At 48.7% G+C, this 27,562-nt stretch overlaps 2 protein-coding genes across 10 annotated transcripts in view; one reads left to right on the top strand and one right to left on the bottom strand.

Moving 5' to 3' along the window:
• The window catches only part of EPN2 (epsin 2), an 85,026-nt gene that overhangs the window by 12,485 nt on the left and 44,979 nt on the right, over window positions 1-27,562 (bottom strand). For 3 of the 9 annotated variants that reach the window (XM_049110251.1, XM_049110254.1, XM_049110252.1), the window contains 4 exons: window positions 14,102-14,214; window positions 11,637-11,747; window positions 10,560-10,734; window positions 9,478-9,555 (listed from right to left, as the gene is read on the bottom strand). In XM_049110251.1, the coding sequence (XP_048966208.1) occupies window positions 9,478-9,555; window positions 10,560-10,734; window positions 11,637-11,747; window positions 14,102-14,214 (477 nt within the window). The remainder of the gene's footprint in view (window positions 1-9,477; window positions 9,556-10,559; window positions 10,735-11,636; window positions 11,748-14,101; window positions 14,215-27,562) is intronic. The other 6 variants (XM_035716884.2, XM_049110255.1, XM_049110256.1 and 3 more) reach the window with 3 other exon arrangements.
• On the top strand, window positions 16,216-16,656 carry LOC112647273 (elongin-C-like). Its single transcript, XM_035716890.2, has one exon. It carries the CDS (start codon window positions 16,291-16,293, stop codon window positions 16,627-16,629), a length of 339 nt encoding a protein of 112 aa, XP_035572783.1. The 5' UTR covers window positions 16,216-16,290; the 3' UTR covers window positions 16,630-16,656.

Genomic DNA, 27,562 nt, shown 5'->3' on the forward strand with positions numbered 1-27,562 from the left:
GACACTCCTCATTTTCCTACCCTCTTAAGGAGTTTGTATAAAGGTGGAATTGTTTCTTGAGTGGTGTAAGAATTTGCTGGTAAAGCCCTCTGGGTGGGTCGTGGGGGTGGGAAGGATTTTTAAGCCCAGACTCAATGGCTTTAATGATTACAGCACTATCCCTATTTTGGGGTTTCTATTGTTCTTTGGTCGGCCTTGCTGAGTTTTAACAAATTTTTTAAAAATATTTTATTTACATGAGAGAGAGAGAAAACAAGTGGTGGGGGAGCAAAGAAGAAGCAGGTCCCTCAATGAGGAGGGAGCCTAATGTGGGGGGCTCAAGCCCAAGACCCTGAGGTGATGACCCGACCCGAAAACAGACACTTAACTAAGCCACCCAGGCATCCTCTCTTTTTTAAAATTAATCATGCCAGGGATTTCTCTGTTGTATTTATTATTCTTTTCAATTACCAATATCTTTCTTTGCAGATATTACAGCGGGTCTGTGTTCCAAGGCATGAATTTCTGTTCCTATCCATATTTCATTTCTTCCACCTTACTTGGGTGGCACATGTTTTAGAATGCTGCTAATGTAAACGCTGAAAGCGGTCAATTCCCCTCACACTGTTGTTTCAGTTGCCCCACGAATTCTGAAATAAAAATATTTACCTTATTGTTTTTGGTTCTCAATGTTTCTGGGTCTCAATGTTTCTGGGTCGTGTTATAATTTCTTCTCTGACCCAAAATTTCAGCAGTGTCTTTCAAGTGTTAAATGTATGGAGTTTTTCTAGTTTTCTTTTTGTTGTTGAGGATACTGTGGTCAGAAAATGTGTTCTGGGCATTGCCAACTTCCAGAAATGTGTTGAGGCTGGCCTTTATGCCCAGCACGCGATCAAGGTTTTGTCAGTACTGGAAACATGTGTGCTCCCATCACTGGAAACAACAAATCCACTACCTCATGAACCATGCTGCTCAAATTGTTACATTCTCACTACTCTTGGTAAAATAATATATATACATACTAGTCTCCACATCTTTGTTCCTGGCACAGAATTCCTGAAACCCTTGTCATTTTTTTTTAAAGATTTTATTTATTTATTCACGATAGACATAGAGAGAGAGAGAGGCAGAGACACAGGCAGAGGGAGAAACAGACTCCATGCGGGAGCCTGACGTGGGACTCAATCCCCGGACTCCAGGATTGCGCCCTGGGCCAAAGGCAGGCACCAAACCGCCAGGCCACCCAGGGACTCCCCTCTTGTCATTTTTTAAGGGACCAGGCACTACAAGCATCTCTTGCTCTACTGAGGTGACCATGAGTGCATTCCTGGCTGGCTCCTGGCTGAAGCTAGAATAACCAGAACCCCCAAGCCTCGATTAGAAGCTGGGAATGTTCTGTTACCTGGAAATGTCATGTTTTACCTTCCTTCTTAAGGAAAAGTTTCAATGAATATAGAATTCTGGAGGGTCATGGTTGTTTCGTTGGTGTTTCAAGACTTAAAATGCATTTTACCATCATTCAAGGTGGATGGTTTTTCTTCCAGTGCCCCAAAGACCTTATCCTACGGTCCTCCAGCACTGGCCATCCTTGCAGAGACGTCAGGTGCCAATGTGCTTGCCACCCCTTTTCCACAGACCGCCTGGCCCCTGTGGGTTTAAGATGTTCTCTACAGTTGCCAGGTGGGGATTTCTCTTATACCCGGCTTACGATTCACCAGGCATCCTGGATCTGGGAAATAGCACCTTGCCACGAACCTAAAAACCCTCATTCTCTTTTCAAACATAAACTCTTCTGGAACTCTAAAGAGTTGGCTGTTAGAACATCCTCATTCTGACCTCTGTGCTTCCCATCCACGATGACCTGCCCACTGCTCCCCAGACAAACACCAAAAGGCACGTCCACTGCCCGCCATCTCTGGGTCTCCAAGTCCCTCCATCTTTCCCACTCTTCTTGCCTTCACTAACTCCTCTGGAATCCCTCAGCTTTCTTAGAGGACTCATTTGCCTCTGAGTCTCCCTGGGCTGGGACCTCGGGCAGGGTGTAGGTGTGAGGGTAGCATCAGGGACAATCTGGCTGAGCTCCAAAGCTCAGAGAAGGCAGCAGGAAGGGTGGTGGCTGCCAGTCTCAGAGTAGGCCATGGGGTGCTCCCCAGGCCTCTGGGAAGGCTCACGTCCCGGGGCCCCATTCCCAGGCATGTCCCTCTTAGCAGCCCCAGCAGCTGTGTGCAGGGATGGACATGCAGGTAGGCCGTTCCCTGACTTCCAGAACCTGAACCCTCTGCCAAGCATTCTACAGTGCTGTCTTTATTTCTTCTGGTCCCTGAGATGCTGAGTGGCTCTAGGCCTGTCAAGCTTGTATTAGCTGCCACCTTGACTGTCTTTTCATTTTTGGCTGACAGCGAATGGGAGTGGCACAGGATAGGGGAGGACAGTGCTGCTTCTGCTACTTCCCAGACTTGTCGCTGCAACCACAGTAATGCTGTGAGCTTAACAAGGGCCAAGGCAGACTTTGACTTGCAAGGTTCATTCCCACCATCCCTTGGATACGTAAGCCTGTCAACTTCTGTGAGGACTTGGGACTTCTGCAGCTGCTGCCACAAACCTACAGCCCTCTAGAGGCCTCCAGAAGCTGCTGTGGCCTTTCCCTCCTGGTCCTCTCAGAATTGCACACAGAGACACCTCTGCACCGCTCTCCTCAGGCCCATCACTGTCAGATGCAACAAGAGGCCTAGTAGGACACTGGTCCCAGCTGGAATGACACAGTGGGACAGGCCCTGGCTTTGCCCCCGACATAGCACCTCAGGGAGCCTTAGTTCTGCATCTGGACTAGAGTGAATGACCTGGTAGAAACTATGTCCACGAGAGAGCAGGATGGCAAGGCTGAAGAGATGAGTCAAGTGCTCAGAGCTGCCTGGGATGTAGTAGAGGAGACGTGGGTTCAAGGAAGACCTGGGCCCTAGTGCCAGGCTGCTTCCGGCTCCATGTGAGCACAGGAGTGCTGACACACCCGCAGCCTTCCCTTGTTCACAGCAACCATGAGCACTGAACGAGCTCATGTCCCAAGAAGCCTGCCACCCAGCCAACATCCTCCTTGCCCACCTGTGCTAGAACATGGACTGTGGGTCTCACATGCATTCCCTGTGCAGATCTGACCACCCCGGAGGACACTATGTGAGAGCGACTGTCCTTCCCTCTTCTCGCCCCCATCAGGGGATGCCCTGGTCGCTCTCTAGCACCCTCCCTGCTTCTCCTGAAAGACACCCACTTCCTTGGGAGAATTACCCCTAGCTACTCCCAGCCCCAGTGGATCTGACCTTGCTCTGGCAACAAGAGAGGATTTCCACCAGCTAGCAGCAACCTGCAAAGTCCCCCCCCTCCCAAATCCCCGGATGGTAGAGGGCTACAGAGAAATCGTCCCCATCCCTTGGGCTGTGGACTGGGAACACGAGGTAGCTCCCAAGGCAGAACCTGGGGCTTCTGAGGCCAGAGAGGAGAGGGGAAGGGTCCAGCAGGTGGGGCAGCACAGAAGGTCTGGGTCCTGGTGACAACCCCTGAGCCATGGCATTAAGCCAGCCTGAAGACAGAGCTGCTGTCTCTACTGAAGCTGCCTGCAAGGTAGTTTCCTGAATAGACTGCCTCCCCAAGTGGTTGTGTGTGTGGAAGGGTGGGGGGTGTGTGCTGAGAAGGGCATGATCCCCGCCCTGCAGTCTCTCCCTATCATTTCATCCCACAGCCGCCCAGCCCAAGCCCCTCACAAAGCACTTACCCCTTGCTCTCACTCCTGTGAGAATCTGTCTCCCCAGCCAGAGTAAATGTGCACAGAATGGGAGCCGGGTCTGCTTGGCCCATGCTGCTCCAGTTCCCTGAGCTCAGAACTGAGCCTCACATGCAAAAGACACTCAACAACTAAGCGGGCGCTGAAAGGAAACCAATGAAGGAACCACAGAACCCTGGGCTGGAAGAGACTTTGCGGTTTCTGTGCTCTAACTCCCACCAGTGAGGCATTTTTGAACACTGCTGTTCAGCAACCACTTCTGGATGACTCTGGGTAAAAGTCTAATTCAGGTGTTAGAACCATGAACAGCCAAGAGCTGCTCCCAATCTCTGACACTCCACACAGGGTTTTCAAACACCTTAGATTTGACAGGGCTTCATTCACCATGCAGTTCAGGGGCCACCGGAGAAGTGGTTTTCAACTGTGCTTGTCCTTATGAATCTCTGAAAGGATGTTAGTAAAATACAGTATCTCCTCCCTTCACATACACAAACTCTGGGGAGGGCCTGGGCATTTGTATTCTTAGAAGCTCCCCAAGTGAATTAGAATGGGCAGCCAGGATGTGCAAGAGCCACTGAGCTCCTGGAGCACTCAGGTGCCTGGCCAAGCCTTCTCAGAAGTGGGAGTCCACCATCAGAGGGCCAGCTCGGACATATAGGTGGGGACAAGCCCTGTCTCCCAGAGAGGTGGTCCTTAAAGTCACCTCGCTCTATCTGAGCAACAATTGGTTAGCACTCACCAGGCCCAGGTCCAGGTTCTGCCTCTGAGAGAGAAACAAGAATACATCTAACGCAATCAGCATGGGGGTCAGAGGCAGCTGGTGACCCTGGGATGGGGTGAGACAGTCCTGTGGACAGGGGGACTGTGTCTATCCAAGTACAACATCTGAACCATGTGTTCAGAATACACAAGAATTTACCATGCGGACCACAGGACACAATGCAAAAAAGAAGGATCGGGCATTCACAGGAACCCCAGCGAGCTCCTCAGCACCCCAGACCTGCTATGCATGTACAAAAACAGGCTTTGCTCCTCCATCCAGACCCTATCTCAGACAACAAGGGTCTAAACATACTAGCTGTCCCCCCAAACTGATAAATGTGTATCAGTAAGAGTCAAAACAAAGGACTACCATCTTTCTGGAAGAGCTCTTTCTACACGAACACTGTGACATAATGAAGCTGTAACACTGCACATAATTTAGTGTGTTCTCCATGAGCTGGCACCATGCAGAGCCCCTGTCATGCTGGGCTCTTAGGTAAGGCTTCCACCTTAATTCTGTTCGAGAGCCTCTTCTGACACCTCCAGTTATTTCCCACTTGCCTTGCTTCCCTTTTAGAATATGCTGAAGGGATCCCTGGGTGGCGCAGCGGTTTGGCGCCTGCCTTTGGCCTAGGGCACGATCCTGGAGACCCGGGATCGAATCCCACATCGGGCTCCCGGTGCATGGAGCCTGCTTCTCCCTCTGCCTGTGTCTCTGCCTCTCTCTCTCTCTCTCTCTCTCTCTGTGACTATCATAAATAAATAAAAATTTTTTAAAAATTTAGAATATGCTGAAATAACAAAACCCATGCATGCCCAAGACCTGTAAAAACCAGCATGCCTAACACTGACATCAACACCCTCTGGCCCGGAAAGAACGCCCTGCCCCAGTGCTGCCATGCTTACACACACAGCACAGTCACAGCTCAGAGAGTTTTGGATGTGGAATGAAAGATGTCCCTGGTTCAAATCCTGGCCAATCATCCAGACAGCCACAAATAAGCAGCTTAGCCTCAGTGAGCTCCATTGGGTTTCCAGTCCACAAGTAGCAGCTAGGGACCTATGTGCATTCAGGACACCGTGTGGACACTTTTTGCTCCGCTGTGGGTCAGGAGTCACAGCAGGCCATGTACTGTGACACCTCACTCCCCTCAAACCTGCCTGGGGGACGGATGCATAATGCGCCCTCTGCTTTCCCATGGGTGCCGACTGCCCACAGAAGCTAGCCTGTGGGAAAGCGGGCAGCAGCAGAGCCGACACGACAGACTCCCCAGTAAACGCCCCCCAGTGACAGCACGGCCGCTGGGGCCCAGCACATCTTCCTCCTCCATGAATGGACAGTAGCTTTGCTGCAAGGCTCCTCTGTGCTCTGTCCTTCCACGTCCTCGACATGGCCCAGGCCACGATACAAACCAATAAATAAATGCTTGTTGAAAGCACAAGTGAATGAGAGCAAAGGATAGAACCCAGGGCAGAAAGATCAAGCAGCTTCCGGCCTCCTCCTCTGTGGGCCCATTCATGGGGAGCACGTGTCCCTGGGCCCCTCACCCGCCAGCCTGGCTCCTCTGAAGGCTCACATATGAATATTCATGTGCACAGGGGGGCAGTCACATTGTGGGGTCACAGAACTGAGTGGCGAGGGTCACCCAGAAACCAGTAGTACCACCTGCTGCCACTGGGCCAGAAGACGGCCTCTGTCCTGGTCCGGGCAGCGAGCGAGCCTGAGTCAGCCAAGGCCTTCTGAATCACCAGGCTGTGGGCCCTTCTCGTACCAGGTGGCTGCTTTGTGTGCCTGGAACAGAGGAGGAAGTGCCCTGCTGACCCGGCAGGCTCCGACTGCCCTCCTCTCAGCCATCGGCAACTTCCTCCCAAGGCCCCCTTGGCCAAGCGGCCCCTGGCACTGCTTGGAAAGAACTGGAGATGGCAGGGCTTGCTACAAATGGTGACTTTCAAAACAGTGTTCCTTTCATCCAGAGGGCACAACTATCAGTGCTTGGGCAGAGACTCTCTAAATCCTTCAAATTTATGAACGTGTTTCCAGGCAATGGGGTGGCTCAGAAAACACACACTAGTGGGTTTTACTAGAAACTAGCTGGTAAGTCTGACACCACATCTTGCTCTGGAGCAGTCTCAGAAGATGAAAGCAAAGGGGCTGCTGCCATTCTCCAGCATGCTCAGGAGCGTGCGAGGCCATCTCCTGCAGTTATTGAAAAGCGGAGCGCTAGGACTGCAGACCTACCTCCAGGGACAGCCCTGTGCTGTCCCACTGGAGCCACACTGTTCAGAGTTTCTAATGATGCCTGCAAATGCTCATCACATACTGCAAACAGAAATACCTCTACATATTTATAAGACTGCATAAGATGACCTCAACTGTGTAAAAACATAAAAGCCCAGAAAAAACAGGAAGCAAATAAGCTAACATGTTAACACTGGTTCCCTCTCAATGCTAGAACTGAAGGTGACTTTTCCAGGACATGCCCACAGAAGCCTTCCACAGCAGTCCACGATGGCCTGACAATTCCAGGATTAGGTGCAGTAGTAAGTACTGAACTGACCCCTATTTTGCTGTGTGATCCCAGAGGAGTGAATGGCCTCTCTGGGCTTTGGTGGCCCATTTTCTCCCCAGGCTACTGGTTAAAATGCCAATTGCATCAGAACCAAGGACAGGGGCCTGGGTTGCACCAAAGCAAGAGATGGCAAATTAGCGATCCACGAACCACACTGGCTACCTGTAGATATATTCAATCAGCCCCAACCGTGTTCTCAATTTTTAAAACCCACTGACTTAAAAACAGATTTCAAAAATTTAGGTTTCAATCTTCTTTAAAAAACTAGATTCACAGCAGCCAAAAAGTGAAAACAACCCAAAAGGCCCATCAACTGCTAAACAAACTGTGGTATATCTATAAAATGAAGTATTATTCAGCCAAAAAAAAAGGGGGGGGGGAACAAAGTAGGGGCACATGCTACTACATGGATGAACTTTGAAAACATTATGCTAAGTGAAGGAAAGCAGTCACAAAGGCCACATAATGTCTGATTTCATTCCACAGGTGAAATATCCAGAATAGGCAGATCCAGAAACAGAATGTAGTAGCAGGCTGGTGGTGGCCAGGGCTGGAGGCAGAGGTAACAGGTTTGACTGCTTAATGGGAACAGGGTTTCTTTCTGGGGTGATGGAAATGTCCTGGAATTAGTAGTGATGCTTGCACGACACTGTGAATGGCTAAGAACTACTGAACTGTCCACTTTAAAATGGTTAAGGTGGTGAATTATCTTGGTTCAACAATACTAGAAGAGCAGACCCATGGAGGCAGCATTCCCACGTGATGGTCAGCTGCCACTGGGCCCCAGATGCCTCTCCTCGGCTATGTCCCCAGCCTCTGACTGGCTCCCGGTCCCTGCTCTGTGCAGGTGTGGGAGAACCCTAAGTGCTGGAGGTGGTCCTGCTTCACCCACCAGGAGACTCCCTAGCATCCTATGAGGTCAAGTCTCTGGCTTAATCAAGACCCCCAGCTCAGAGGGACACCTGGGGGGCTCAGTCAGTGAAGTATCTGCCTTCAGCTCAGGTCATGATCCCAGGGTCCTGGGATCCAGCCCACGTAGGGTTCCCTGCTCAACTGAGTTCCCTGCTCAGCGGAGAGTCTGCTTTTCTGTGTGTGTGTGTGTGTGTGTGTGTGTGTGTGTGTGGTGTGTGTCCCACCCCCACCTGTGCACTCTCTCTTTCTCAAATGAATAAATAAAATCTTCAACAAAAAAAAAAAAAAAAAAAAAGAAGACAAAAGACACTCAACTCTGAAGCACACTACTGTCTACCAGCCAAAGGCAGGCAGGAGCAACCTGGTTCACTGAAAAGTCATAAATTCTCTCTCCTGACCAGGTAATACACACCCGCAGTACATTAAGTCAAACAATGAAAATCTGTCTCTCTTCCACCCCCAGACCCCACCCTAACCACCTCCCATCAGCCACTGATTCAGCATAATTCAATCTTCTTAAACTCACCTGGCTCCTAGGGTGACTGCTTTCTTTCCTGGGTACTAGAAAAATGTCCTGTCTGCTTAACGACCCATTGCACAACTTTTAAAAGGGTGTTCCTGAAGAACATCCTACCCACAACTCAAGGTGGCCATCATGTTACAGAGGAACTATTTTTCAGACTTAAAACTAAAGTTAAAGGAGCACCTGGGTGGCTCAGTAGTTGAGTGTTTGCTTTGGCTCAGGTTGTGATCCTGGGGTCTTGGAATTGAGTCCCTCATCGGGCTCCCCACAGGGAGCCTACTTCTCCCTCTGCCTGTGTCTCTGTTTCTGTCTCTCATGAATAAATAAATAAAATCTTTAAAAGCAATTAACAACAAAACAATTGAAATCAAAGCCACTGTCTGGAAGGAGCCTGGGTAGAGCATTTCCCGAAGAATTGCCTTTGCTACCCTCATGTACGCTCAGCATGACTTTAGCCTACAAGCTCCCTGGGGCCACAGCACACAGGCACGGACTATGTGAACCGCCAAGCCCCTGGCCACTGTTCTACTACTGTCATTTAGTGAGCGAGACCTGTAGGCCATTTGGCCTGCAGTTTGCCACAAGGTCCAGAGGACTCCTGCCAAAGGGAGTTTGGGGATCCGCCGAGGTCCCTGAAGCCAACAGCATCACCAAAGTGTATCTGGGACTGACACGGCCTCTGGACATGGCTGCCAAGCCCTGATCCCATGACCCTGCTCCCCATGGCCTGTCTCTGCACCCATCAAACCACTGCATGCCCTCAGGCTCCCAAGCCAAGCCTTCTGCTGGGAACACCCTTTCCTCTTCTTGGCCTGGTCACCTGCTCTTCCTTATTACAGATTCCTCCAAGATGCCTGCCTCATGCCCACCAGCCACCTGAACTAAACCCCATCCCAGGATGCTGGTATTCCCATCTTGCCCACACCTGCCCAAGACCTTGAAGGCAGGACCATTACCTGTTTGTGTCTGGGTCCCTGGATAGCAGGACAGAGCCTGGCATTTGGTACGCTTCGGCAAACATCCAGGGAACCGAACTGAATACAAAAGATGGTTCCAGTTTGGGGAAACAGACTCCCCCCCCCCGCCCCCCCACAAAGAGATTCAGGCAAGTTGCCACAGTATATACAATTGCAAGTTCCTAGACAGATCAAAGTGGCTGACAGGGCTCAAAGCACCCAGAGGGGGCAGGCTGGGTTGGAAGCCATCACCGAGCCTGCAGGCCAAGCCCTGTGTCCAGCGATCAGGAAACCCCCTATGCCCAAGATTTCTACCCAGAGTAAGCAGATTGTGCCACACTCATGTTTCAAATCTCCTGCACAGATCCTCTTATATTGGCATTAAACAGAACTTTAAAACATTGACTTAACCTAGTAAATAGACTATTGCTTTAAGTCACAAGTAAGAAAAATTACAGCAAATGTATCCTTCTTTCATTAGCAAATCGTAGTAAGCACATCCTAATTTCCTGCTAATTATAGCAACCTGGATTTAGAGGTTTCAAATTTTTTTTTTTTAATTTTTATTTATTTATGATAGTCACAGAATGAGAGAGAGAGAGGCAGAGACACAGGCAGAGGGAGAAGCAGGCTCCATGCACTGGGAGCCCGATGTGGGATTCGATCCCGGGTCTCCAGGATCGCGCCCTGGGCCAAAGGCAGGCGCTAAACCGCTGTGCCACCCAGGGATCCCGATTTAGAGGTTTCATGCTGTGTATTACAGTTTCTTAACCTGGGGTGCCGGGGGCAATTCTGAGGCCCAGAGACTTGACACATGTCCCCATGTGGGAAGCAGAGAGGAAGTCAGCTTTCCCTCTACCAAAGCAGAAAACCATTCAAAACAGAACGAGAGCCCTGTACCCCAGTTCTCCAGAGGACCTGACTGGACAGGACAGCTGGGGATGGGAGAAGCCTGGACACCCACCACCAAGGACCTGCCCCACTCCCACATCCACCAGGTGAGAGAGAGCAGGAAGCTGGGCCCTATGGCCCTTCACACATCTACCAGGCAGGCACAGGAGAAAAATGAGGTGGGTATTTACCAAATGGTGGCCACGGATCTGAAGTGCTGGCTGGGGCCGCTGGCCCGCCCCAAGGGTTTGTCTGGTTAGCTGAGGCTGATCGGCCCCAGGGCTCTGCTTTCTGGGCAGCAGGGCCGGAGCTGGGGAGGGCGTCCATTAAGTCCAACAGAGTAGTCTGCTGTGGGTGGGAACCATGCTTTTGAGACAAAGAGAAGAGAACAGGTTTTACTTTGCTACAGTTACAGCAAATATCCATGCATTAGCCAAATACTGTACATGCCTCTTAGGAAAAGAAGCCCTGAGGGTGGGGTGGGGAGGAAACGGAGCTGCCCCATCTCCTGCCCCACCCGGCCTACCACCCCAAACAAACACTTCCCACTTCAGCCCAGGTTCCACCCACACTGAACTATGTGGGCCTGGTGCCCCACCCGCTTTCAAACAGCCCTCAGGGCTTTCCAGGATAACACAGGCTTTGGTGAGGCTGAAGCTTCCCTCCAGAATGCTGTCCCCACCCACCCACCCAAGTTGGCAGCCATCAAGGCCCCCTCTCTGGGGACCTGCCCTGCCCTCCTGCTCCCGTGGCCACCAGAGTTGCTGGACACCAGAACACAGGAGACCACCGGAACCCCCAGCCCTGTGACAAGAGGGGGGCCTGTCTTCCAACTGCATGAGCCTGCTGGGAGCGGAACCATGTCCTGGTCACCTCAGGCCCCACGCAGGCAGCCTAGCACATAGGAATGATGATGACAGCAGTGAAGACCAGCACTACTGAGCCTCACCCCGTGCCAGGAACCTGTTCCCAGGCACCAGCCATCTGGCTTATGTAACAGTTACCTAGCTGCATGGCTACCACTGTGCTCCCTCACAGGGGAGGAAACTGAGGCCCCATCAACAGAGCCCCCTCGCTAGTGCCCATCTTCTCCCAGGCTGGTCTCAGGAGAGCCTTGGGAATAAGAGCACAGGCACTGTTTTCACTCGTTCTCCCCTCACTCATGCTCATCACGGGCCCAGGAGTACATGAGAAGGCGCCATCCTCTGCGGGTGAGGCAACGACTGTGGGGCTGGCTTAGGCACAGACCTTCCCGGTGAGGTGCTTACCTCTTTCTTTTTTGGAACCTTAACCGTGTCTCTTCGGCTTTCTTCTAGGGCCATCTGTAGTCGGAGGTCATCCCCCCGCCTGAGGCGTTCTTCCTGCAGAGAACAACGGGACTGTAATAGCATCACTGTGCAGAACAGAGCAACACTGGCCAGGAACAGGACACTCAAAATCGAAGTATGTGTAATTACAAGGGAAGATCAGACAACAACTGGTAAAATTCTTCTATCCTGATTCAAGGGAGCCAAGAGGGCTCCTCCCCACCACCTACCTTGTATGGCTTCCCTGGTTTGGGGGTCCCAATAGGGAGATGAGGGCAGGTTGGGGAAAGGGAACACTTATTCTAAAATGCTTTTTTCGGGCAGCCTGGGTGGCTCAGCGGTTTAGCACCGCCTTCAGCCCAGGGTGTGGTCCTGGAGACCCGGGATAGAGTCTCACGTCCGGCTCCCTGCGAGCCACCTTCTCCCTCTGCCTGTGTCTCTGCCTCTGTGTGGGTGTGTTTCATGAACAAATAAATAAATAATCTTAAAAAAAATTTTTTTAATGTTTTTTTCTTCAGATGCCTGGGTGGCTCAGTGGTTGAGCACCTGCCATTGGCTCAGGTTGTGATCCCAAGGTCCTAGGATGGAGTTCTGCACTGGGCTCCCCATAGGGAGCCTGCTTCTCCCTCTGCCTGTGTCTCTGCCTCTGTGTCTCATGAATAAATAAGATCTTTAAAAATAAAATAAAAAGCTTTTTTCTCAAAATGAAAATGGCTTTAGGAGCACCTAGGTGGCTCACTCAGTTAATCGTCTGCCTGTGGCTCAAGTCATGATCCCGGGGTCCTGGGATCGAGCCCCAAGTCTCAGGCTCCCTGCTCAGCAAGGGGTCAGCTTCTCTCTCTACCTCTGTGTGCTCTTGCTCACTCTCTTTCATATAAATAAAATCTTTATTAAAAAATGAAAATAGCTTTATAATTCTAATTATAGAAGCAACATCTCTCCTTATAAAATACAAAAGCCCGACAGACCAGAGAGGTATTAGGAAGAGGGTGAAAAACACCTATCATTGTATGTTTATTTCTAGGACTTCAAACAGAAAGGATTCATTATACAGTTGATCCTCCAACACAGGCCTTGTTAAGGGCACTAACCACCCCCCACCCCCATGGTCAAAAATCCACATATAAATTTGGCTCCTCAAAAATCTAACTACTAAGAGCCAACTGTTAACTGGAACATAAATATATTGCTTACTGCATATTCTGTTTATTATTATGCCGTGTTCTTATAATAAAAGCCAGAGAAAAAAATGTTAAGAAAATTAGAAAAAGGCAGTATATTTACAGCACTCTATTTATTGAAACGAATCCACACATAAGTGGAGCCTAACAGCCCCAAAATTTGTGTTGTTCAAGGGTCACCTGTATTTGATTTATATTTATTTAAGGCAAAGTCACCACATGCAGAATACGGGGTTGTCCTAGCTTTTACATAATAATGAAATAGAAATAAGTGCACTGTATTTATTATAAAATATGATAAATCATAGAAATAAGTTATTAACTAAAATGGACTCCAAGTGTCCATCTGTCCCTGTATTCCTGCACCATCTTTCCAGGCTGTCAGGACAGAGCTAGGCATCCAGAGGGAGGCATTTAATGTCTGGGCTTTTCCAACTGTGAACAGAGGGGCTATAGCTGAAGCCGTCCACTACAATTGAGCTTTAGGAGGTTTCCAGTTATTAGTGAACAAATCATGCTGGCACAGCCACCTTTGCCCTTCGGTCAGACTATCCCTATATCTGTCTCTGCACATCACTTGTAGGCGACAGAGAGCCTCATGCTCCCTGACTCTGTCTACCCTCCCTAACCCAAGGTCAGCAGGGACAGACCTGATCACTGGGACCAGAGGGATGACAGCTTTGAAAGGTCATTTCCAACACACCTTTCCCTCCTTCTCCATATTAAAGTAATGCATGATTAGAGAAAAACAGGAACTGAAAGAAAATTAAAACTATACACATTTCCATCATCAAAACATAATAAGCACTCTTATTACCTGCCACTTTTCCTCCTAGCCTTGTTTTCAGGCATTCAGATTCTCTCGATCCATCTTACCAAACCGCCTTCCCTAGGGGCTAAGCCCAACCTTGGGCCCTCATGCCTTTCACTGAGGGGGGTTGTGGACACCCGGGCTAATTCATGGAGACCAAGACACTTGGCTGTGTCTACAGAAGTGTTTCTGGGGGGCATTTCTGACTAGTTCATCTTCTGGCAACAAAAGGCTTTCCCAAATGGAACTGTGTAGGACCCCCTCCCTGACTGGGGGCAGTGGGTGGCACAAACACAGTTGCAGCAATGCAGAGTCACATCTTGAAACAGAGGATAGGGCCTGCGTCTGTCACCGTCCTCCCTGTGACCCATGCCCCACCTGGCCCCACCTGGCCCCAGCCACCCAGCAAGCAGTCAGACCTGCCTGGCACCAACCTGCTCAGCTACTTCTCTGCTCATGGCAAGTGCCAGCTGCAGCTGTAGCTCCTCTTCGCCACTAGTCTGGGGCCGGGCCTGCTCCAGCTCAGAGGACACCCTCGGGGAGGTGGCTGTGGGGGAAAGGCAAAGTCACCAAAATGCAAAGCACAGGCTCATGCTCATGGTGACCTGGTCAAACCACACCCAGTCCCCATCTCACACCCATGAGGTATGGCAACAGCCCAACACCATAGGACTGCACAGAAAAGGTCTGCAAATGTTTCTAGGTTAAAATCCAGTAACAGAAAACATGGATTCATGGTGACGTAAGCCATACGGCCGGCCACAGCCAAGGAAAAAGGCCTTCAGGAGCAAGCTGAAGGTCTGGCCTCATGAGAATTAGAACCTCAGTCTTCGCTTCAGAGCTGCACTCCTTCAAAGAGAGAAACTAAAATAAATAAATAAACAAACAAATACACACACATATTTATTTTACAAGATGAAAAGTATTGCTCTTGAAAAACTCGATCAAAGAATATCATTCGAACAAGCACAAGGGCATCTGTGGACCAAAGAACTTCACTCAAGACTCCCACAACATTTAAGAATCTTACTTTATATCCTATGGTGGTAAAGACCATGGAAAATGAAGCCCAAATGTTTCTGCAGCAACCCTGAGAATTTTTGTTTTCTACGTAAAACTGTGCGTTGACTTGGAAAAAACATGTTTTTGGGTTTTTGTTGTTGTTGTTGTTTTGCTGTAAAAGCTTAGCTAGTGTAAACACCTGTAAGCAGCTCCTGGAAAGACAGTTTCACTGAAGGGATGAGATACGAACTCCTAACTGATGTAACAAACCTCCAGGAAAGGCGGCTGTCTTTCTGCATTCATACTTACACCACGCTGGCCCTCCCTATTCAAAAAACTCGGGGGCTTACATGGCCATCAGGATGTTCTGTGTATTAGGGAGTGTAGGTGTCTCCAGAAACCAAACATAAAGCTTTGGGAGCATGTGGCCACCTCAGCCTCCACCCCAGGAGAGGGTCCACGGCTTCTTTGAAATTCTCAGAGCTGGGCCCCACTGCCTCAGATGGTTCCACATTCCATCTTCACCCTGGGCCTTGTGCAAGCCATCCCCTCAGCTCACCCAGCAACTCCTTGGTTCTGAGCTCAGCTCCTCTGCCCTGGTCCTCTGGGACTGCCCTCTCCACCCAGGCTGGGTCAGCACCACCACCACCGCCACTGCCCCCCCCCCCCAACCTCCTGCCAGTAGATCATGCCAGGCGCCTTGAGGAGAGTCCAAGTCTGTCTTCTCACCATTACATCCATCCTCAAAGTTTGGCAGAGCAGCTGGCAAACACCCACCAGAGAGAGAGAAGCATGGAAGCAGCGCAGATGGGGAGGGACAGACGGACAGACAGATGGAGAATTCAATTTCGTGGCGGATGGGTAGTTGTTTAAGATGCTCTAATTGTGTATCAGTTGTCTTCCTTCTTTCATTATGTCCATTCCAGCAAACCCAACCACCAAGACTCGCCCACCCAAAAGCTGCTTCTGCCTAAAACTCCAATCTCCACTTGCTTCTTAGGATTGCTTCTTTGGGAGAAAATAAAAGGTCAGGAATGATTCCTAAAAAGACAAGGTTTCTAGTTGGCTGGGCTCTGGCCACCATGAACAAAAAACAGGAAAAGAGGACTAGATATCGTCAGAGTCACAGAATGACCAGACAAGGCTGCGAGGGTCAGAGCGCAGGGCAGGGCAGGAGACTGTAAAAGGCAATGCTCTCTTACACAATTTTTTTTTTTTTAAGGAAACCACAAAACATACAGCTATAAGAGTTCATTTGGAACAGTCCTCGGTCCTGAAGCACTGTGTATGTGCTATGATTTACTGTCAACTTAAAGAACCAGACAAAAAAACAAAACAAACAAAAAAAAAAAACCAACAATCAGTTGCCTCACATCTATTCTAAGCTACATGAACAAGTCGAAGATCAAAAAAAAAAAAAAAAAAAGAAAGAAGAAAAAATCACATTGAACGTCAGCCTAGTTATATCCCATTTACATTTCCCAAAGTATTTGTTTTACAAATAAAGCTAGGTGGTGGTGGTGGTGCGCGGGGAACTCGTGCAGTGGCTGCGGTGGCTGCAGGGCTGACGAGAAACTACTAAAGTTTCTGTCGAAGTAAAGTAGAATTCCAGAAGAACATAATGGATGGAGAAGAGAAAACCTATGGTGGCTGTGAAGGCCCTGATGCCTTGTATGTCAAATTGATGTCTTCGGATGGTCATGAATTTATTGTAAAAAGAGAACATGCACTAACATCCAGAACAATAAAAACCATGTTGAGTGGCCCAGGTCAGTTTGCTGAGAACGAAACTAATGAAGTCAATTTTAGAGAGATCCCTTCACATGTGCTATCAAAAGTATGCGTGTACTTTACCTACAAGGTTCGCTACACTAACAGCTCCAAAGAGATTCCTGAATTCCCAACTGCACCTGAAATTGCACTGAAACTGCTGACGGCTGCGAACTTCCTAGATTGTTAAATAAAATAAATTATAATAAACTGTTAACTTTTTTCAGTATTTAATACCTGTAGTTCAGTAATTTTTTCATATATAGCATGTTGCCTGTGTGCAGTTGAACTTTAAAGTTCATTGCAAAGCTGATTATCTTCTGTTTTTTTGCATAGCAATCAGAGTTGAAATTTGTTTGCTACATCAACAAATTAAGGACATTTTCACAAATTGAGAAATAAACAAATATGCCAAAAAAAAAAAAAAAAAAGCTAGGTGGTAAGAGTATCAAGTACACCTTAATAATCTGATTTATTAACAATATAGCAAGAAAAAAGTACATTTTTTTAAGTGTAAGCCTCACCTACGCCAATAGCAGTGCTTAGGTTTGGGCTTTCTCGTACTATAGAAGCAAAGATGTCAGTACCCAGATTGTTGGAAACAAAAGAAGCCGCACAGTTTTGGGGGACAATTCTGGAGGACTCTTCTCAGGTGACTTTGGCTCCCCCATAACAGGTCCTTATCTACACGGGCTACCTGTTCCCAGCGTCTTTCCTGATAATCTCTGAAGCTTGCTTCATAGAACCCTCTATAACACTGCACATTCGATGTCCTTCATTCGCTACCAAAGGGAAACGGGGAGTACATAAAGAAGACCTATAGCCCATCCCACACCCCGAAAAGAGTGCTCTAAAAAGTGAGCCCCATCTTGGCAGGAAAAGCTGGGACTTGGCTGCACTGCCACAGGGCCGATTCAGCCCGGCCAGGGATGAATGGGACAGGGCTCTGAACAGGGACCTTCTAGAGAAATGAGCCTCCCTTGTCCTGTGTGAGCCTTTCAGCACATCTGCAAGGCCAGACTGGCTTCAAATGCAAATGTACATGTTACTGTCTGCCATAACAGACGCTTGTAGAATAATGCATAGCCAGCACATACAGAAATAGCTTACCACATCAATGTGGAAATTAAAGACAAAGGGTATTCCCCTAAATGCTGTGGTTTTTATAAACGGATGTAAAGCTCAGTTCCACAGATGCAAAATTCACAGCCACCAGCCCTGAATATCAGCTGAGCTGTGCACAGCGGTCTCCACTGAGGGATGACTCCAACAGAGATATTCTTGCCCTAGTGACAGCATCTCGGCCCCACAAAGGGCCTCTTGTAGCTGTGTACATGACAGTGAACACAGATATGCTTGTGAGACGGGCCTGAACAGACCCTCGTGACCACCTGAGCTTGGCCCTGCTCGAAGGGTCTGCAGGTTCACACTTCAAAGACCCCCAGAAAAAGCAAGTGCCCGAGAGACTACTTTCTCACCCGCCACCTTCTGGAGTAAAGAGTAGGAACTGTTAGCGTAGGCTAATCACTAGTGGAGCATCAAATGCACCCTCACCCTTCTACCACTAAGACATCTTTGTGTACAGCTCCCACCTGGAAGTATTCAAAGTCCTCAATTGCTGTGGGCGAGAATTAGAAACCTCAGCTCGGCCTCAATTGGATCCCTTCTAGCCTATTATCCTGGCTGAGAAAGTCAAGAGGAAAAATTGAAGAGGAAGCCTATAGGAGCCAACTTTTCCCTCCACATACAGGCTAAGAGGAAGCCCAAGAAACACCTCCCACTTCAGGGAGATGAGAGCCTCTGAAGTTCCCTCCACTCCACTGCTCCAGGGAGTGCCAGGTCAAGTGTGGGTGCCCATACCCCAGGCTTTAAAGACCGTGTTTCCCACACGTGCTTCCAAAGCAAAGGCTGAAAGATTTTTCTAACAAAGATGCTTCAGTTGACCAATCTTGGGCAATTGTGAAAGAAGAAATTGAAGCAGTCAAGGGAATAGCAAAATAGGAAATCACTTTTTCTCAGGCCGTTTTGCTATTTTCCTAGAAAGTACTCACGCAGCGTCTGTTATCACATCAATTAAAGAGAACAGACACCTGGGACACCAGCTGACCAGCAAATGGCTCTGCATGGTAATCAGTGTGACTTCTGATAAAGCTCACTGGTCTGTGAGCCCCACACAAGGTGAGCTCCTGGTCTCCACATGTTCCCTGGCTGATGCCGGGCACACATGGCACAGCTGACAACTCGGGAAGAATGGAAGGTCACAGGCCTTGGAAGCCCAAGAAGATTCCATCTGGATCTTTTTTTTTTTTTTTTCCTTTTTCTTTCTTTCTTTCTTTTTTTTTTTTTCTTTCCATCTGGATCTTAAACACTGCTGCCACCATCTATAATCCTGGGCCTGTTAGCTGACAGGGGTGCTTGAGTTTCAAATCTTGTCCCTGCCACTTACTGGCAGTAAATGCACTCCTAGTACAAATGGCCTGATCTACCCAGGCTTTTGTAACATCTGTGAAATGGCATCTGTGGGAGGCATCAGGAGCACCCAACACTCAGCAGGCTCCCCCGCAGAAATACACCTTGCCCCAGGTCACTGCTCCCTGTTGCACCCCATGACCACCAGACTACCCAGGGGCTGGAGCTGTCTGGCACTCCCACTCTTCCCCTCACACAGCAGAAGCCGTAAATAGGTATCCTCCTTGTACCTTGGCCCTCCCCAGGCCTCTGTGAGAACAGGACTGGGGCTATGGTCCTTTGAGGGAGGAGCCAGGGAGCGGATACCAAGCTCAGGGCCAGCTTCCGCCCTCCAGTGACCAGCTCCCGGCCAGCTAAGTTCCTTCCTCATTACTGAAATGCAATGAAGTGCTTACTGGATCTTTCTCAATGTGGTGACATCTTCCTGTGGCTCCACAGGCCACTTCCTGAGTCAGCAATAAAACCTCGGCCACCCCCACCCAGTAGCCTGGCCCAAGCTGAGGCTTCTAACCCTGCTCCCACAGACCATCCTCCACCTCCTCACAGGGAGGAGCAGGAAAGATTGCTTTTAGTCAAACGAGGCAAATTATGAGAAAGTAAGTTCAGATCATTTCAGGTTAACATTAAAAGAGAAAAAAATACAAACAGTTGGGAAAGCCAAAAAGGTACAAGATGAAAAGTGCACCACAGTCAAATCACTCTCAGACCAAAGAGGGGTGTGTGTGTGTGTGTGTATCCCTCATAACAGAGGGATAAACCATAGTCCCCCATGCTGTGGCCACCCTCTACCTCTCACATGACATGTGACACATGACCCACCTCCCAAGAGAGTTTTGGGCAAAATTCTCTGATTTGATTCTAATCTGGACTCTGAATTAATTCCTGGTTCACAGAACTATAGGGTGAGGACTGAGCCAAACACCACACAATGCAGTGGACAAACCCAGACCAAGAGACACTCTATGGGACAACTGGCCCAGTCTCTTAGTATATTAAGGTCATGAGAAAAAGATAATCTACTATAGACAGACCAAAGGGACAGGATGGTCAGAGCAACATGTGGTCCTCGGGTGGTCTCAGTTTAGACACATCAGCTGCAACACTTTAGGGACAACTGACAAGACTTGACTACGGACTGGGTATTGGATGATATTAGTACTGTGGGTTTTGCTAGGCGTGCTAAAGGCATTGTCACTCACCCTTCAGGAAGAGACACATACTATTTACAGGCAGAACGTGATGATGCCCGTAACTTATTTTTAAACACTTCAGCCTAAAAGGAAGTGGGAGCCACACCTCTCATCCTGCCCCTATTCCTCTCCCCAAAGGAAACAGCTGTTGACATTTTCTTGTGATTCTATGCAGAAAAACGTTTACTGCCTACTCCGTGTGGATCTGCGTGGGCGCACTTTTCTGACATACACCCATGGGGAAGCACGTCTGTCCCCGCCATGTGTGTGCTGCGTTTCCTTGCTGCGGCCTGTCCTGGGCTGAGCTTTTTCCACAGGAGACAGAGTCCAGCGTGGAGAGTGGGGCTGAATGCCTGCACTAGAATCTGGACTGCCACTTCTCAACACGTGACCTTGGCCTAGGCAGGCAATCCTCCGAGCTTCAGTTTTCTCATTTGCAAAATGCAGACAGAGTATCTGCCTCCTAGGGTTGGTGAGAGTTCAATGAGCTAATCTTTGAAAAGCACTTGAGACCAGCACCTGGCATAGGATACTTTTACAACTCTCATCAGTGGCTCAATGAACCCTCAGCCTAACTTACAGACCAAGGGCTCAGAGGTGAAATGATTTGCCCAAGGTCACTCAGCCAGTGAGAGACAAAGTCTGACTCTTAAGGACTAGTTCTTTATTATCACCCTTTTCACAGAGGAGGTAAACTAGGGCCCAGAGAGGCCTAATGACTTGTTCACGGATAGCAGAATTCAAAAGCCAAGTCTTAGGGCCAAAGGAATCAAAGGTACTCTGAGACTTGAAGTCCTAACACTCAACATACACCATGCCCTGTTCTCTTGGAGCTTGTGTACTGGTAAGGAGAGAAAATACGAGAATAAAGCAAGCAGGGGGAGGGAGAGTCCCAAAGCAGGGGAGTGCTTGCTCTCTGTGTTCAGAGGTCAGGGCAGGCTGTTCTGAGCTACTGGAGCAAAGGCCTGGGTCGGGGAAGGAGGCCAGGCAGAAAGTAGGGGGGATGTTCACTTGGGGTTAAGGGCAGAGGATATGAGGCTGGTAAAGGCCAAGGGTGCCCAAAGTGCCATGATGAAGAGCCATGGTGGCTCTCGGAGCCTGTGGAGGGGCTTTGGCGGGTGTGGGTCTAACCAGAGCAGTGATACAATCTGGTCCCAGGGAGCAAGAGAGGGAGCATGGGCCAGGATGGGAGCTTTGCAGGATGTGAGCAGCAGCTGGATTCAGGACACCTATAACTGAGATTCTATTATACTTGAAAAGGCTCCCAGACCATCCAGCCTGATGCCACAGGAGAGTATCTGTGGCCTTGCCTAGCCTGGCCGACACCTCACAACCAAAGCTGAGCTTGGTGTAGGATGTGGCCGCAAGGTGCAGACTCAGCACTCAGACTGCCACCTTCTCCCAGGGCGCTCTGGGCAGAGCTGGGTCCCTCAAGAATCCCAGTGAAGTCCTAACCACTGGTACCTCAGAACATGACCTTATTTGGAAATAGGGTCACTGCAGAGGTAATTAACTAAGATGAGGTCATACAGAAGCAGGGTGGGCCCTAAACCCAATATGGCTGGTGCCCTTACCAGGAGAAGAGCCACAGGTACTGACACAAGAGCGGAGGCCCATATGATGCGGTGGGAGTTAGGGACTGGATTGCTGCACCTGCTAGGCCAAGGAACTCCAAGGATGGCCAGCCACCAACAGAAGCGAGGAGAAGGCAAGTAAGAATTCTCCCATACAGGTTTCAAAGGGAGTGTGGGCCTGGCGACACTTTGATCTCGGACCTTTGGCCTCTAGGTGGGTAAGACGATCTGTTTCTGCTATTCTAAGCTGCCTGGTCAAAGCCTCTCTGAGTACAATCTCAGGGTCTTCCCCCTACCTCCCTGCACACTCTGACATGGGCATCTTTGACACAAGGAAAGGAACCGCCAACCCCCAGCTCCAGGACTGACTCTACTCTCCAAGGCTGCTCACGAATCCATCCTCTTCCCAGGCACCCCAGCTTGCCAGCCTCCGCTCAGTTCCTAGAATCCTCTAGCTCCTTCCTGCCTGTCCCCCTCCTGCTGTTCCTGGAATGGGAAAGAGAAATTCCTCATCCAAAGTGTCCACTCCAATCTCACCTTCTCAAGCACATCTTCCCAGATCGAGCCATTAGGATGCTCCACAAGGCAGGGGTTCTTGCTGGCTCAATTCCTGCCACCTAGAGCAGGGCACCCTGTGGGCTTCATCTGCCCCTCTGGAATCAATACTCGGGCATTCTATACTGCTGACCTGTTTGCAGTCCGCTATCTCCCTGGCCTGACAAGGCTCAACATAGGCAGAGGCCACGTCGGGTTCGTTACAGGCACAGAGCAAGAGTTCAAACACCTGTTGGCTCATTTTCAAGTTTAGTTTCCAATAACAATTATCAATGGCTGTAACCTGCACGGGTGCACTTCATATACCCCTTACCACCACACTGAGATGGTGGTGCTGCCAACCTCAGTTCAGAGGAGGAAGCAGAAATCCAGGGAGGAAGGAGGCAGACCCAGAACAATGGCCACGTTCCTCCCAGGCCCAGGCTGGGCTGGAGACTAAGATGGGGAAGGGTGGAACAGAGACAAAAGGTAGCTCTTTTATTTGTCTGCATGATTCAAAGCCCATCCTGTCTGAAATAAAAGAGCAAGTTTGTGCTGTTCTCCTTGGGCTACAGGTTAAATGCTCTCCGTTAGCAGATCACCAGCTTGTGAGGTGGGGGAGTAGTGAGGGTTTGTCCACCGCATGAAGCAACCCTTCCTCATTACTGTTTTCCCAGGGGTCCCCCGTCGTCCCCTTCTTTTCCAGGAAGAGCACTGTGTGTGGGGGGAGGGCTCAGAAGCCCATCTAGTCCCAGTGGACATGAATGAACACTGGCACCCAAACTTGTAAGCAGGTGTGAACATCAACAAAGATGGAATTCCTCTCTTTTAATAGGAGTACTTGGATAGTAACTTCCATCTATGAAATTAGTGATGATCTGGGGTGCGTGGGTGGCACAGTTGGTTAAGCGTCCGACTCTTGATTTCAGATCAGGTTGTGATCTCAGGATTGTGAGATGGACCCCAATGTCCGGCTCTGCGCTCAGGAGGGAGCCTGCTTGAGATCCTCTCTGCCCCTCCCTTCACATGTAGGCGTGTGCATACTCTCTAAAATACATAAATTTTAAAAAAATAGTGATGATCTTAAAAAAAATTATAGTACTCATCTTGGGTTCCATGGCTATCAACTGAGCCCCGTCATCCACAGCTGGGGGCACTGCAAATGATACCAGGGGTGGCACAAAATTTACCACCACATTATTTACACTGGTGAGAATCTGAAAACATCTCTAATCATTAACGATGATAATAAATGGTCGTCCATTTGTGGAGCATTTCCTTTGTGCAAAGCAGTATGTGCACAGCCTGCACACACTGGAATGTGGCACATGGAATTTACACAATACTCCAGGAGTACCCTTATCCCTAGTTTACCAATTAAAAGATGGAACCTTGCCAAAGTTAAGTCATCTACCTGAGGCTTAACATGTAAAACTAAGGCTGTGTAGCGACACAGAATGTGCACACAGAAAGATAGGTGCAAAGATCAGACTGCATCACTGTATTATTTCTCGCGGGAATCCCAAGTAAGGAGTCAGCTAAAGGGCAACCTCTGCTGTCACCACCATACAGGGATCTCTATGACTTGGGGCAATTGCCCAGGCCCTTGGCTAGCTTGTTCCTGTCACACTATGTGCAGAGTTAGAACAGCTAGATGGCCAGAAGCTCTGAATCACCTGCCACCCTTCCTCCACCTCCCCCTTCCCCCGCCACCACACCTGGTGCACTGTCGATGTCTCTGCCTTTCCTAAACTGGAAGCCCACCAAGGGCAAGACCTTGGCAGCTACTATGAGACCCTGGCTACTCAGTGCTGCCTCTGCCCACACAGATTTATGACATGAGCAAGTGAGAAAACTTAATGTTTTGAAAGATGTGCTTTGCAAATATCATGTAGTTATAAATGACACTTGTATCTTGTTCTATTATCTACATTATACAAAATATTATATTTGTTGTTTTCATGGAACACTATTCAGACCTATGATCCACATCTGTCATATAGCTGCCCTTTGAGATGTCCGTCTTGGGGATCTCTGGGTGGCGCAGTGGTTTGGCGCCTGCCTTTGGCCCAGGGCGTGATCCTGGAGACCCAGGATCGAATCCCACGTCGGGCTCCCGGTGCATGGAGCCTGCTTCTCCCTCTGCCTGTGTCTCTGCCTCTCTCTGTCTCTCTCTGTCTCTCTCTCTCTCTGTGACTATCATAAATTAAAAAAAAAATAAAAAAAAGAGAGAGATGTCCGTCTTGATCTGGCCTTCAATTCCTTTCCAGATTACCAAGCTTTGCTCACAGAAAGATGGCCATAGCAAAACCACACAACCAGAACTCTAAACCTCCCATGCTCACAGTTCAGGTACCAGGACCCTGGCATTGAAATTGGATGAGCTGTTTGGTGTGAGCAAGAGAAGAAAATGCTAGGGATCCCTGGGTGGCACAGCGGTTTAGCGCCTGCCTTTGGCCCAGGGCGCGATCCTGGAGACCCGGGATCGAGTCCCACGTCGGGTTCCCGGTGCATGGAGCCTGCTTCTCCCTCTGCCTGTGTCTCTGCCTCTCTCTCTCTGTGGTGACTATCATAAATAAATAAATTTAAAAAAAGTAACTTTAAAAAAAAAAAAAAAAAGAGAAAATGCTGGTCCAGCACCAGGCCAGGATGAACTAGGAAGCTCCACCCAGTGGAATGCTGGGTGCAGCTGTTACAATGTTTACAGAGTGGTGGAGGAAGACAGACAATGCTTCTGTTACAGTGTTATGAGACAAAAAGCAGGGATGCGGAGTTGCATTAATGAGTATGCAATCCTGTAAAAAAAAAAAAAAGGGGGGGTAGAAAAAAGTCCAAAAGGAAATACACCCACATGTGAAGGGCAGTTGTCATTGCATGGTAAGATTATAGAATATGTGTCTTCTTTTTGCACTTGGTACACTAACATGAATGGACATAGTACTTTTCTAATGCAAAACCCAGAGGTTTCTTTTCACGTCCACACCGTGCTTATCAGTTAGCAGTGGAGAAGCGGGCCACCGAGTGAGCTGGTCAGAAGGACACTGGTTATTCCCCACAGCTGGACTAAGCTTTCTGCTGGCAGTCAGCAGGAGGAGACTAATTCAATTGACAACATCAATTTCAAGCTGCTGAAAGTATTGCCTGCTGACTGCAACTTTCTGAAAGGGCACTGCTACTGCCCAACAGTTGGAGAGAGGGGAGGAACAGAATGCCTTTGCTCAACGAAAGCTGACACAGAATAGACCGCTGGAAAAGCAGTGCCTACCGCAGGCACACACCACAATCACCAGAAACTTCTGCCCACTGTGAAGCCTGGGCCCATCCCAGGGGCTCTGACTTCACTGGTCAGGTGTGTGGTTTGGGCTTTGGGACATTTTGGGACATTTCAAAGCTCCTAGGCAGGCAGCTCAAGGGCAAGTGGCTCTGGGAAAAGAGAAGAGGCAGCTGGCAAAATGAGGAATAGCATTTTATTACTGAACAAAAATTGGTGTCTATGAATTATACTGTTTCTGAACTCAAAGCATCAAGAAACTGCACAAATAGGTAAAGTGTTTATTTCTGGAAAAGCCCACTTAAAAGAAGAAAGAAAAGAAAGAAAAGAAAAGAAAAGAAAAGAAAAGAAAAGAAAAGAAAAGAAAAGAAAAGAAAAGAAGAGAGAGAGAAAGAGAGAGGGAGGGAGGGAGGGAGGAAGAGAATATAGGAGAAGGTGTTGTTAGGGTTTATTTAGTGTTTAGTAAGTACCGTTAGTAAGTACTGTTCATTCAGTAAACGTTTACTGAACATGTCTCCTGGGTCAGGCCCTGTGTGCACTGAGCACAGACAAGGCTCCCGCTCTTGGGAGTGTGATCTAGAATGTGCAGGGATGCAGAAAATAAAGTGAATGATAATTTTGGATAGTAAAAAATACTGTGAAGACAAAAGAGAGCAACATGATCTATAGAGATTACAAGTTAGATTTCTCTTTATATGGGAAAATAAACCTATCTGAGACCTTCCTTCTTATTTTTATTTAGATAATTTTTAAATTCCCCCTTGAAGTTGAATATTTGAAACTAGTCACTGGGCAGCCATGACCTCAGACACTGTCACAGCTATGTGAATGTCGTCCATTCTGACTTAAACCTTCTTTTCCCTGTTTCATACTCCACTGAGAGCTTAAAAACAACATTCTGTTTACCTATACTACAAAGGTTGCTCTAATGACAAATGGACAGATACAAATATCATATTCATAATTCAACTTTCTATGGCATAAGTCAACATTGACTCTTCACTACTAATTCCCAATCAGCAATTTGGATAACTGTTTCCATCTTATACTCTTGGACAATCACAGGAGCTCCTTAAAATCTGGCTCCCAGGGAGCCTGGGAAGCTCAGCAGTTTAGTGCTGCCTTCGGCCCAGGGCATGATCCTGGAGACCTAGGATCAAGTCCTACATCAGGCTCCCTGGATGGAGCCTGCTCCTCCCTCTGCCTCTGTCTCTGTCTCTACCTCTCTGTCTCTCTGTTTCTCATGAATAAATAAATAAAATCTTTACAAAAAATCTGGCTCCCCATTACATAACACTTTAAATAGGTTTCCCTGGTTTTAAAAACCATAAAAGAAAAAAGCTTTCCATGAGATGGGCCATACAATCTTAAAATTGCAATAGGTGTACATTGTATATTCATCTATTTTGTAGAACAATTTAAATACCACTTTTTTGGTTGGAAAGTAGGCATACAAGAGCTCTGGAAAATCTGGGTTCAAATTCCAGCTTTATTACTTCTGACAGAGTGGATTTGGGTAAGTTCATCTCCATGTCCTTAAGAATGTGCCTCCCCTGCCTCCACAGGCAACTGGGAGCAGTAGATGGACCAGTCACAGGGGAAGACAGAAGAGGGATGAGGAGTATGCCTTCTGGCTACCACTAGCAACTGCAAGCTGAGTGGCAGCCTCACCTGGCCCTTCAGACCCCACTCAGGACTCAGCCCTTGTGGTGAGAATAAGCATCTTTAGTGTCTGATGCTCATACAGAGGTGTCAGTAACACTGCCGCCTCCGTGGGACTACTGGCATTACTGAGCAGCTTCCTCTGTGATTCTATCTTCACTTGAAGAGATTAACTCCAGAGTAAGCTAATGCTGATAGCCTGGCACCCGCCTCTGCCTGGGGCTGCCAGCCTGGCTGCCTGTCTGCAATGCAGGGGTCCCCTGAGGCAAAAAAAGAAGTCAAATGAATCCCATCTCCCATCAGAGTCCTACTCCATCTCCATCTCACTTGAAGAACAATCTGCCACCAGGTGAAAGGTCCCTGAGGGCTGGGAACCTTCTTCACCAGGCAGCTGTCCCTGGCCTTTCCTGAAACTGGGGAATT

The sequence above is a fragment of the Canis lupus genome, chromosome 5 (genome assembly GCF_003254725.2).
Source record: "Canis lupus dingo isolate Sandy chromosome 5, ASM325472v2, whole genome shotgun sequence".
NCBI lineage: Eukaryota > Metazoa > Chordata > Mammalia > Carnivora > Canidae > Canis > Canis lupus.